We start from the raw sequence: 11677 nt of genomic DNA, 5'->3' as shown, positions 1-11677 counted from the left end.
CTTGCCTGCGTGAAAGCCATAAGGGAAGGCCAGTCGTAGAAGCATAGAAGAGTTTGGTTGGAAGGGACCTTTAAAGCTCATCTGATCCAAGCTCCCTGCAGTCAGCAGGGACGTCTGCAACTAGAGCAGGTGGCTCACAGATCCAAACAACCTGAGCTGGAATGGTTCCAGGGATGGGGCATCTCCCACCTCTTAGCACCACCTGGGCTAGGGTCTCAGCATTCTCAGTGTGAGAAAAACGTCTTCCCTCTCTCCAGTCTAAATCTCCCTCTTTTAGTTGAAACCCAGGACCATGATAATCTACCAGCCTCCAGCTCTGCACCTACACGGGAATCCAGCGACCCACGCAGGGGCCAGCCCTGCTTCGGCGCTGTAGGAACCATTGTGCCACGGAACCTCTGTGCTGCAGCCCGCGGGGTGTGTGGGAGGCGAATACCGGGAGGGGCCCAGGGAGGGGAGGCGACTGCGGAGAGGGACCCGAGTGGCGGGGAGGCGACTGCCGGGAGGGACCCGAGTGGGGGGGAGGCGACTGCCCAGAGGGACCCGAGTGGCGGGGAGGCGACTGCCGTGAGGGACCCGAGTGGAGGGGAGGCGACTGCGGAGAGGGACCCGAGTGGAGGGGAGGCGACTGCCGGGAGGGACCCGAGTGGAGGGGAGGCGACTGCGGAGAGGGACCCGAGTGGGGTGGAGGCGACTGCCGAGAGGGACCCGAGTGGGCAGGAGAAGACTGCCGAGAGGGACCCGAGTGGGGCAGCGATGGCGGCGGGGAGGGAATGGGGTGAGCGGGGCTCGGCCGTGCTGGAGCTGCCCCGCACGCCGCGATTGGTGTGCGTGGAGTACCCGGGGCTGGTGCGGGACGTCGGGGCCATGCTGCAGACGCTGGGAGGAGAGCAGGGGGTGTCGCGGGTGAGCTGAGCCCCGGGGACTGCGAAGGGATCGTGAGACGATGGCGGCTTTGCAGGCACATGGTGGTGTGCAGCGGGGAGCCCGGCCCTGGGGAGGGGGCTGGAGCCAGGGAAGCAGCTGCAGCAGGACCCTCCCAGCCCGCGCCGTTCAGGCCCTGCACGTCCCCACGCAGCCCCCACGCTCACCTGGGCTGCTGTCCACGGGATCGGGGACTGGAGGTGTCGGGCAGGGTGGGAGCGGCTGCTTGTCCCCATGATGTGCTGCTGGTTTGGATGAGAGGGGATTCATATCCGTGAGGTGGAGGGATGGAGCCCAGGGCAGAAGGGTTGTGCAGGAGGGATGCCAGTGGAGACTGTGCTTCCCTTGCCGACAGATCTATGCCGACCCTGCCAAAAGGCTGGAGCTGTATTTTCGCCCCAAGGACCCTTACTGCCATCCCGTATGTGCCAATCGCTTCCCCACCTCCACCATGCTGCTCAAGGTGAGGAGGAGGACAAAGAAAAAGAAGCAGTTGGACACTGAAGAACAAATGCAGCCAGAAGTTGAGTTTGAAATGGAAATTCTTGGGACTGTCACCACCGTTTACAAATTTCAAGGTAATGTTTGGCTTGGTGGCCACGTGGCTTAAAGGTGAATTTGTCTGTTGGGAAAGGGAAATGTTTCCCTCTAAAAATTGAGGACTAGAAGGACAATCAAGTCTCCTTGCTGTAGAAAGCTTTGCATAACCTTCTCAGGCTCCTGCTCCTGGAAGCTGAGTGTTGTGAGAAGTGTGGATGTATTCCCCATGAGCCACACAGTGACTTCACTTCTGTTCCTCTCAGGAATGTCTGATTTCCAGTACCTGGCGATGCACTCTGGTCCCCATGGCAAGCAAACCTCCATGTATGACAAAGTCCTGATGCTCAAACCAGAGAAGGAAGAGTTCTTCAACAGAGAGTTACCTCTCTACATCCCACCACCCATTTTCTCACGTCTGGACACTCCTGTTGACTATTTTTATCGGCCAGATATTCAGCACCGGTCAGTGCCACGTCTCTTTAGCTACTAAATAGCTCTTGGTTCTGGAAGGAAGGAGTAGGGAAACGTTTTTTGTTTGCTATATAAGTCTAACAGACAAGTCTTCAAGTTGACATTTCCTTTTCCATCCCTTGAAGGTGCCTCCAATCCATTCTGACTTCAGTGTTACAGGATCTGTCCTGTTGAAGCATCAGAGCAGCACTAAATACATTCTTCATGCATTTCACCTTCTGCCCTGTTCTCTTATACCTCCTGATTTGGCACACAACAGAGGCAGGCATGCTTGAAAAAACCTCAGTAAAGGACCAGTTGAGGACTGGCCAGGTGTGAGGACCTGGAGGTGTGGAGAGGATGACTGCCCCCCACCAGGACACTACAGACAGGCTGGGACGCAGTGAGCTCAGCTTTGTGCATGCTGCCAGTGGGCTGGAGCTGAGGGGAGAGTGTGCAGGAGTGGATGCCAAGTGTTCCTGTGACCAGACCTGCTCCTTCTTGGCCCCTGGTGTTTTTTTCCAGAACAATCTGTGAGTTCTCCCTCAGAAGCATCTTCCCTTGTTCTTCATTGGCACTTTAAACAGAGTTCAAAATCATCTTAGCTGCATTGTCTCTGCACTCCCTGTGAGCTGCAGTAACTACAGCAGAGTCCTTTCTCTTCCAGAATCTGGAGCACAAACTTCATTTTCACATGTTTCAGTGAAAGCTCCTGGTTCTTGTGTGCAGCAGCTTCTTTCTCTTTTTCCTAGAGAGGGATATAACAACCCACAGGTGTCTGGTGAGAACCTGATTGGCCTCAGCAGGGCCAGGCGCCCACACAATGCTATCTTTGTTAACTTTGATGATGAAGAAATCCCAACTAAACCCCTGGATGCTGCTGTGCAGACCTGGAAGAAGGTATGCACCAATCCTGTGGATAAAAAGGTGGAGGAAGAGCTGAGAAAGGTAGGTGCCTTAGTCCTGAGCTCGCCACTGCACTGTAGCTTGCTGTGCAGAGAAAAGCTACGTGCAGCCACTGCCTCTGGCTTCCCCTAAAGTTGTTGCTGGTTGTGACTGGTGCAGCAAGTGTCACTAGGTGCCACTGTCACTCTTGTGCAAGTCCAGACCTGAAGCTTCCCTTGAAGCCAACTCGCATCGAGTTCCTTTTTGTGCCATGAGTTCTTAGATGACCACCCCAGATGACATGAAGGGCTCAAACCCCTGGTGCAGAAGACAGCCCAGGTGGGAAGCTGCCCTGCCGTTGCTAATCCACTTCTCACTCTTCCTGTGCTATTTCAGCTCTTTGAAGTCCGTCCTGTCTGGTCGCGGAATGCAGTAAAAGCCAGTATCAGTGTCCACCCAGACAAGCTGAAGCTTCTGCTGCCATACTTGGCCTATTACATGGTGAGTTTGTCCCTTGTGCCTGTCTGAAGGCTGCAGGGGAGCATCAGCTGGGTTGGGTTCTCCAGTTGAAGACAGACAGGGGTCTACTGGAGAAGGTCCGACAAGGACGAGTAAGGGACTTGAACATTTCTCCTGTGAAGACAGCCTGAGGGAACTGGCACTGTTTAGTCTGGAGAAGAGAAGGCTGAGAGGGGATCTGATGAATGTCTATAAATATCTGAGGGGTGGATGTCAGGAGAAAGGGGACAGGCTCTTTTCAGTGGCACCCAGTAACAGGACAAGGAGTAATGGATATAGGCTCTAGAACCCAGGAGGTTCCACCTCAACAGAAGGAGAAACATTTTACTATGAGGGTGCTGGAGCCCTGGAGCAGGCTGTCCAGAGAGGTTGTGGAGTCTCCTCTGGAGACTTCAAAGCCAACCTGGATGTGTTTCTGTGTGACCTGCGTTGGGTGATCCTGCTCTGTCAGGGGGGTTGGCCTGGATGATCTCTGGAGGTCCCTTCCAACCCCTAACTTCTATGATTCCTGGTCCTACCACTGAGAACCTAAGATTAATGGTGTATAAAGAGAAAAAGGGAAGGAGAACTTTGCTTTTGGCCTGGATGATCTCTGGAGGTCCCTTCCAACCCCTATGCTTCTATGATTCCTGGTCCTACCACTGAGAACCTAAGGTTAATGGTGTATAAAGAGAAAAAGGAAAGGAGAACTTTGCTTTTGAACAGAACTTGAAGCCATGGAAGCTTCAGGAACTGTTTACTCCAGTGGTTCTTATCATCAGTTCACTTCAGGCAGGCACTCACATCAGCTGTCCCCCTGCAAGCAGAATTTTCCTTGTGTTTTAGTTTGTACAAGCACACAAATGTTTGTGTTTTGTTGCATTGATTGCCTGAGTTTCAGGATATAAAAACATGGAAAAAAACATGGAAAGAGCCGCTGAAAGAAATCATCCTTGGGCAAAAAGGGGAAACATTAGAATCACCTAAGAACTCAAGAGCCTCTGTAACAGTACTGGGATTTTGTAACCATCTTCCCTCCTGTGTTTGTGAAGTTAACAGGTCCTTGGAGAAGCTTGTGGGTTAGGTTTGGCTATGACCCCAGAAAAGACCCTGAAGCAAAGATTTACCAAGTTCTGGACTTCAGAATTCGCTGTGGAATGAAATATGGTAAAAGGACCCAACCCACAGAGATGCTCTCTCTGCTTTCTGGTTAATGATGGTAGTGCTTCTCTTCTTACTTGTTTTTCAGACTCCTTTGTCCTGATGAAGGTGACACTTTCTAAGCTCATTGCTTGCTGTGGTTCTTCCTTAAGCTCCTTTAATACTTTATGTCATAGTGTGCACTCTTTCCTCATCTGGCACATTCCAGACTCATGGAGTCAGCTGGCTGACTTCCCTCCTCCATGTCTTCAAAGCCCAAGTGGATGGAGGAGACCATCTTGAGGGTGTCCCTGCTTACTGCAGAGGGGATTGGACTAGATGACCCTCAGAGGTCCCTTCCAACCCAGACCATGATCTTCCCTCTTGCTCAGGGTAGACACTGAGCAGTAGATTCTGTTCCTTCCATGGAGGCTTTTCCTCAAGAAACTCAACATCCCTTCCTGATGTGAGGTCTCAGACCTTGAGACACAAGTCAACAGGGCTCTCTTGCTCTGGTTTTGCTGAGGGAAAGGACTTTCTGAGCTCATCTAATATCTCTGTGACAGAGCTGCATCCTCAGTGCAATCACATCTCCCTCTTCCCATATTCAAGGGTTTTGTTGGTCTGATGCTTCTCCTCTCCCCATCTTGCTAAACTCAACATACCCCAAAGGCCACCCAGCCTTTCAGCACTTGTTACTGAGCCAGGGATATTGTGCAGGGAGCTCACCCTCAGCTCATCAGTGGTTTTCTTTTTTCCCCTCTAGGTTATGCCCCTAATGATATGCCTGTGAAAGCAAAACGCAGCACCTATAACTACAGCCTGCCCATCACTGTCAAGAAGCAAGGTAGGAAACACAGCCCAGCAGAAGGGCTGCTTGGCTCTTCTGGATGTGAAAAGGTCTTCTGTGTTGCAGCTGAGCCCAAACCGGAGCTGGTTAGAGTATGGTGGTGCTGTTGAGCCAGTAGAAGAGTCTCCTGCTGGGAGGTGCTGTGAGAGGTGGTTATAGTGAGGTGGGGCTTGGCTTCTCCTCACTAGTAACAAGAGGAAATGTTCTCAAGTTGCCCCCCAGGGGAGGCTTAGGTTGGACATTAGAAGAAAATTCCTCACTGAAAGGGTTCTCAAAGACTGGCAGGGGCTCCCCAGGGAGGTGGTCAAATCCCCATCCCTGGAGGTGTTGGTAAGGAGCAGAGGTGTGGTGCTGAGGGGCATGGTTTAGGCTCAGACATGGTAGAGTTAGGGAACGGTTGGGCTCAATAATCTTAGAGGTCTTTTCCCACCAAAATGATTCTGTGAGTCTCTGGGGCATGTCTGGCTGAGCCACAGCTGCTAGTAGCAGGCAGAAGAGAGCAAGCAGCACTGGGACCTCAGTATTCACTTCAGTGTGCAGAGTAAGGGAAGAGTTATTTTCCTTGTCAAGGGAGAGTAGAAAAGATTCAAGTGACAGAAAAATGGAGAAAAAGCCACCAGCCTCATCCCTTTTCCTGTGGCTGGCTGAAAACCTCTGAAGAAGGAGCAGCACATGTTCAGTTGCTGGGTTGCTTTGGGTTTTGCTGACCAGCTGTCCTTAATTCATCTCCTGCCCTGGCCTAAACTGTAGCAGTTGTTTTATCACACCCTCCCCAGCTGGGAAAGGGAATCAGGGAAAGGATGGGGTGAAATGAAAATGGATTTAGTGAAGCAGCAAACCAATTGTTAATACTAATGGAAATTAAAAGTGTCTAAAGTTACATTCAGCCCAGTGAATGTTTGCTGCTCACAAGAAGCAGGAAAGCAGTCCTCAGCAGCAGGCTGATGAGCAAAACCCTCCAGGGATGGGGGGAGACAGAGGAAGGGAAGGGGAGAAGCAGGAGCAGCCCCCATCTCTCAGCAAACTGCCCCTTTTATACTGAGCATGATGCTGCTGGGACAGGGCACACCTGCAGCCAGCTCAGGGCAGCTGCCCTGCGTTTTGCCCCATCCCAGCTTAAGCTCCTGGCTAGCTCAACACTGCTGATGGCCTGCAGACCATGGCTGGCCTGGGATTCTCTCCCAGCCAAACCAGGGCAGCAGCAGAGTGGAAGAGGCCTGGTTAGGACTCTCCTTTTGTGTCTTTCAGTAAGTCACACAGTCAGTGTTCATGACCTGAAGCAGGGGCTGGGCACGGCTGCTGCAGCCGGGGCAAAGAAGCCTCCCTCCAGCAGGTACAAACTGAAGGTGAGCAATCCTCCCTTTTACCAGAATCTTCAAATACCTGACTGAAAAAGTGGGGTCCCTCTTCAGACAGTCATTAAGGGGACAGCTGTGGGTGAGCTGATGCTCTCAGGTGTACCTGGGAAGCTGCTGGTTGTCCGTATCACTACCGCACTTCCCTGCTGTGCACTGAGTGTGTTCCTTCCATACTACCCCATGGGATTGTTATCCTTAGCCCTAACCTTAGAGGTGATGAGGGGTGTTCAAGGCCAGGCTGGATGAGGCCTGGAGCAGCTGAGTCTAGTTGAGAGGTGTCCCTGCTGAGAGGTTGAAGCAGGTGAGCACTGAGGTCCCTTCCAGCCTGAGGCATTCTGTGATTCTATGGAATTGTGCTGCCTTCCTCATTCAGCTTTATCCTTTGCCATGTGAACGCCCATGTCCTGGGACTCAGTAGTGTTGGAAGTGCCTTCTTGAACCAGCCCACTGAAGTGCTTTCCAGTTATGCCAGAGCTGTAATGCTCATGAGTCCTTCCCTGCTTTCCTCCCCTCAGGAATCTATCTACATTTTCCGAGAAGGAGCCTTGCCCCCGTACCGGCAGATGTTCTACCAGCTCTGTGACCTCAACGTGGACAGGTACTGCCCTTGGCAGCTGAGGCTGCTGTCAGAGCTAGAGTTCAAAGCCTGGATCTTGTTTAGATCCAGGCCATTCCCCTCTCACTCCTTCACCAGATATTTAAGAGGTGTTTAGCTTCTTCCCCTCACTACAATGAAGACATTTAGGGGCTGGAGCACAATCAGGGAAGGGCAACCAAGCTGGGGAAGGGTCTAGAGAACAAGGCTGGTGAGGAACAGCTGAGGGAGATGGGGGTGTTTAGTCTGGAGGAGGCTGAGGGGAGAGCTCCTTGCTCTCCACAACTCCATGAAAGGAGGTTGGAGCCAGGTGTGTTGGTCTCTTTTCCCAAGTAGCAAGTGACAGGACGAGAGGAAAGAGTCTCAAGTTGTGCCAGGAAGGGTTTAGGTTGGACATGAACAATTTCTGCACCCAAAGGGTGTGCAAAGAGGCTGCTGAGGGGAGTGGTGGAGTCCCCATCCCTGGAGGGATTTCAGAGCTGTGTAGATGTGGTGCTGAGGGACATGGTTTAGCAGCAGACGTAGTAGTGTTGGGTTAATGGTTGGACTCAAGCTTGTTCAGTCTTTTCCAGCCTAAACGATTCTGTGACTCAGAATAAAGATGGAACAAACTTTTCACGTGGGAACTTCCTTCCCCCCATGGCAGTTACCAACCATGCTGTTCCACCTCAGGGGAGTAAACTGCTCTCATTTGAAGCCCAGTATGTAGAAGATGTGTAAGCATTCCTTCCCTTCTGCTGCTTTCTCAGCCTCCAGAAGATCATCCATCGGAATGACGGCACTGAGGCGGAGTGCACGGAGCGGGACGGGTGGTGCCTGCCCAAGACCAGCGACGAGCTGCGGGACACCATGTCCCTGATGATAAAGCAGATCATCAGATCCACCAGGCCTGGTAAGGATGCATCTCAGCATCAGCATTTACCTTACCTGATGGTGTTGAGCCCTCATGGGCTGAGTAAGGCTGTTGCAGCCAGCACTGGGGCAGTCAAACTCCTGTACTTCATAGAATCACACAGCTTGCATTGGGGTGGAAGGGAGCCTCCAAGGTCATCTTGTCCAATCCCCCTGCAGTCAGCAGGGACACCTCCAACTGGATCAGGCTGCCCAGGGCCACCTCAAGTCTGAATTATAGAATCATAGAATGGTTTGGGTTGGAAGGGACCTTAAAGATCAGCCAGTTCCCACCCCCCCTGCCATGGGCAGGAACACCTCCCACCAGCCCAGGTTGCTGAAGGCCTCATGCAACCTGGCCTTCAACACCTCCAGGGAGAGGGCATCCACAATCTCCCTGGGCAACCTGTTCCAGTGTCTCCCTACCCTCCCTGTCAAGAATTTGTTCCTAATCTCGTCTAAATCTCCCCTCGTCAAGCTTCAATCTGTTCCCTCCCATCCTATCACTACAAACCCTTGTAAAAAGTCCCTCCCCAGTTTTCTTGTAGGCCCCCTTTAGCTACTGGAGGTACTATTCAGGTACTATTTGCCTTCCCTTTATGCTGCACTTGGTGTAGCTCATGAGTGTGTGAGCAGCTGAGGCTGTTGTCCTGCAGCATGAACGTGGGTTGGGATTAGCAATGGCTGGGACTAAAGGTTTTTTGGTTCATCTTCCCAGTATCACAACCTTCAGGTTTTAAAGGGCTTTGCCCAGTGAGAATCAAGATCTTAATTCTTCCTGATGGATTTGTTTGGAGCATTTTACTATTTGTTGATGTTCTTCATTGACCAAGAAGTGAGGAAACAATTTTTGTGTGCTGCTGGACCAAAGCAGTATCTCAGGGAACTGGCTCAGCATTGGCTAGGAGAGGAGGCACAGCCCTGCAGCTCTCCTGTTCTGCTGCTCTCCTGGAATAGAAGAGATTGCTTTGGGCTTGATCAAACTCTATTAGATGTGCAACGTTAGCTGTGCCCCTCTGGCTGCTGCCTTCCTCTCACATGGGTTATGAACTCTGATGCCTCCCTCAGTGGAACCTGGAGGCATTTGTAGCAAAGTCTCTTTCTTCCCAATTTAGCTCTTTTCTCAACTACAACAAGCAGTGAAGATGGCAAAGAGCAGCTGGCATATGAGTCTGGAGAGGATGAGGATGATGAAGAGGAGGAGGAAGAGGACTTCAAGCCTTCTGATGGGAGTGAAAATGAAATGGAGACAGAGATTCTGGACTATGTATGAACTTGGTGAGCAGTCTGGCAGCTGTGGAACAGATTCATCTCTACTCTTGTTCCTTGAGAGTTGAGGCTTCAGCCACCATGCCCAGGGTGTGGGAAAGCAGAACTTGCACTAAGATGACAACAACCTCTCTGCACTGCTGACAGGCATGATTCCTGATGGTAGGGAGCCATTGCCTACATCACTGCTGGCTAAAATGCCCCTAGGCACCCTCAACAAACTCCCAAGAGCATGCCCAGAATCCAAACCAACTGGTAATGCACCAGAACAGAGGAGAAATTGCCCTGGCAAGACACCAGAAATGAAAAGCTGCCTTCCCAAATCTCTCACCTTGGCTGCAGTCAGATCCCCTCTTTCTCCAGGACCATGCTAGCATTTTGGGGAAGGAGGCCAGGACAAGCCCTGCCTTGGGGCAGAGCAATTTGAGCATCAGTATTTTATTGCAAAGACTAATTACAGTGCTGTGTACAAGTCACACCAGGCAGTGTGCTCCTTCATTGAAGTGGTACAAAATACATATGGTACAGCCAGTCCCTCCAGTGCCACTGAGCTGCTGGGGACACTGGTGGGAGGGGAGGGGGGGCAGCAGGGGCCTGGAGCTGGCAGGCACAGAGCAGAGGGAAGGCCCCAGGATGCTGGTGCCCAAGGGCTGGGCTTTGGGCAGGGTGGGAGGCAGGAGGCTGCCCCTGCGTCAGGGAGCCAGGGGGCTCCCATCATGTGCAGTGCTGGGCGAGGGGGCAGGGGGCTGGGACAGCTCAGTGCCAGCCACGCTCACACCCAAGCAGCCTCTTCCCACCTGATGCCAGGGGTCTGCAGCCCAGCCCCAGCCTGCTGAGCATGGCCTTGCAGTGTTGCTGCATCCACAGGCCCCTCTCCTGAGGCTGGGGAAGGTGCTGAACCTGCCCAGCAGCACGGGCAGACAGGAACCAGGGAAGAGGGTGGAAGGATAGAGCTTCAAAAAGAGAAAGAGAGCCAGGAACAAAAAACAAAAGAGGTCCCCCTTCAGTTAGTGTTTCCTACAGTGATTAAAATGACCATCTCTGCCCCTGCTTGAGCAACTAGTGGTAGGGAAACAAGGGAGGGGATGGCCAGTGGGGTCTGCACCCCAGCAGCGCAACAGAGCAATGCTGCTGCCGCCAACATCCCTCCCAGCAGCCTTAAATAAGCAGGGTAGGGAGAGGAGAGGGACTGGGCTGCAGGGCATGAGGAGGCTGGATTAGTAAAATGTACAAGTTCATCTCTCTATTTACAACCAATAAATATTGAAAAGAAAAAAAAAAATCAGTAAACTTTGTTTTATATATAAAAAAAAAAGAGTCCTCATTGCTGCTTCTCCCATGGTCAGTGTTTGAGAAAGTCTGGTTAAAGCCCAAGGTGAGTGGCACTTTTCTGTGGGTCAGGGGGTGGTAGGAGCTGGGAGCACCCTGAGCTCTCCTCACAGGACCCGGAAGTCTCTATTTACACAAGTCAGGACAGAAATTTGCTCTCCTCCTCCTCAGGCTGGCAGCACTGGGGGCACGGCGCACAGCTTCCCCCCACGGCAGAAGAGAGAGAGAGAGACGCTGGCGCCGGATCTTTGGTGCAGGTTTGAACGTGGCCATCCAAATCCAGCTGGAGGAGGGGCTGGATGGGGGAGAGGAGTGAGGCCACCCAGGCTTCCAGTTGAGAGCACGAGGCACCTGCTCCATCAAGGGGCTCCAAGCAGGCCTCCATCCTTTCCAGCTCACCTCCCAGCCTGGGGTGTCGATGACTTCTCCCGAGGGCGGGACAGGCAAGAGATGGGTGGTGGTGTCCATGCCAGATAGCCCAGGGAGGAAGGATGTGGAGGTAAAACAACGCCAGGAAAGCCAGGGAGGAGAGCAGCACGTGGTGTGGGGAGGGCTTTTGTAGCCCTGGACTGATGGCTCGTGCTCTGCTCCTTGCAAAGGGCCTCTCTGCCAGCTCCCCAGCTGGCTCGGGCACAAGGCACCTACGGCAGAGGCAGGCTCCGGCTCTGGGCTGAGCGTCGCCCCATGGAAGGTTTACAAAAGGATAAAAGGGAGGAGAGACACAGCCCCACTCCCTGCTGCCTTCCTGGGTACAAAAAAACACCTGATAGAAAGGGGGGACTTGTGCAGAGAGAGAGCTGGTGGCTGGCACTGGTTGCCACCACGCCCCAGGCTCTCGGTGCTGGAGGTGGTTCCTCTCCCCATGCCGGGCACCGCCAGGCCCAGCTGCAGCCAAGCCCGGAGCAGCCTGCCCCCCAAGGCCCCGTCGGTGATGGGTGGCAGTGGGGC

The 11677-nt window shown here is 52.9% G+C and overlaps 1 protein-coding gene across 1 annotated transcript; it reads left to right on the top strand.

The window, feature by feature from the left end:
* Positions 1-756: 756 nt before the first annotated feature.
* Positions 757-9522, top strand: LOC128976382 (general transcription factor 3C polypeptide 5-like). The gene is made up of 11 exons (XM_054393627.1): positions 757-906; positions 1280-1502; positions 1728-1926; positions 2667-2862; positions 3196-3300; positions 4350-4464; positions 5204-5284; positions 6536-6633; positions 7161-7243; positions 7990-8132; positions 9247-9522. The coding sequence occupies exons 1-11, from the start codon at positions 757-759 to the stop codon at positions 9402-9404; spliced, it is 1551 nt and encodes a 516-aa protein (XP_054249602.1). The 3' UTR covers positions 9405-9522.
* Positions 9523-11677: the final 2155 nt, after the last annotated feature.

Source organism: Indicator indicator, chromosome 28 (genome assembly GCF_027791375.1).
Source record: "Indicator indicator isolate 239-I01 chromosome 28, UM_Iind_1.1, whole genome shotgun sequence".
In the NCBI taxonomy this organism is placed as follows: Eukaryota; Metazoa; Chordata; class Aves; order Piciformes; family Indicatoridae; genus Indicator; species Indicator indicator.
Note: the sequence above shows the minus strand (reverse complement) of the source record. Positions and strands in the feature narration are given on the sequence as shown.

Excerpts from the sequence above, each read along its gene's own strand:
- LOC128976382 (XM_054393627.1), top strand. The coding sequence starts at position 757 with ATGGCGGCGGGGAGGGAATGGGGTGAGCGGGGCTCGGCCGTGCTGGAG. Across the intron at positions 1,503-1,727 it reads CACCGTTTACAAATTTCAAG|GAATGTCTGATTTCCAGTAC; the intron begins GTAATGTTTGGC and ends TGTTCCTCTCAG. Across the intron at positions 2,863-3,195 it reads TGGAGGAAGAGCTGAGAAAG|CTCTTTGAAGTCCGTCCTGT; the intron begins GTAGGTGCCTTA and ends GTGCTATTTCAG.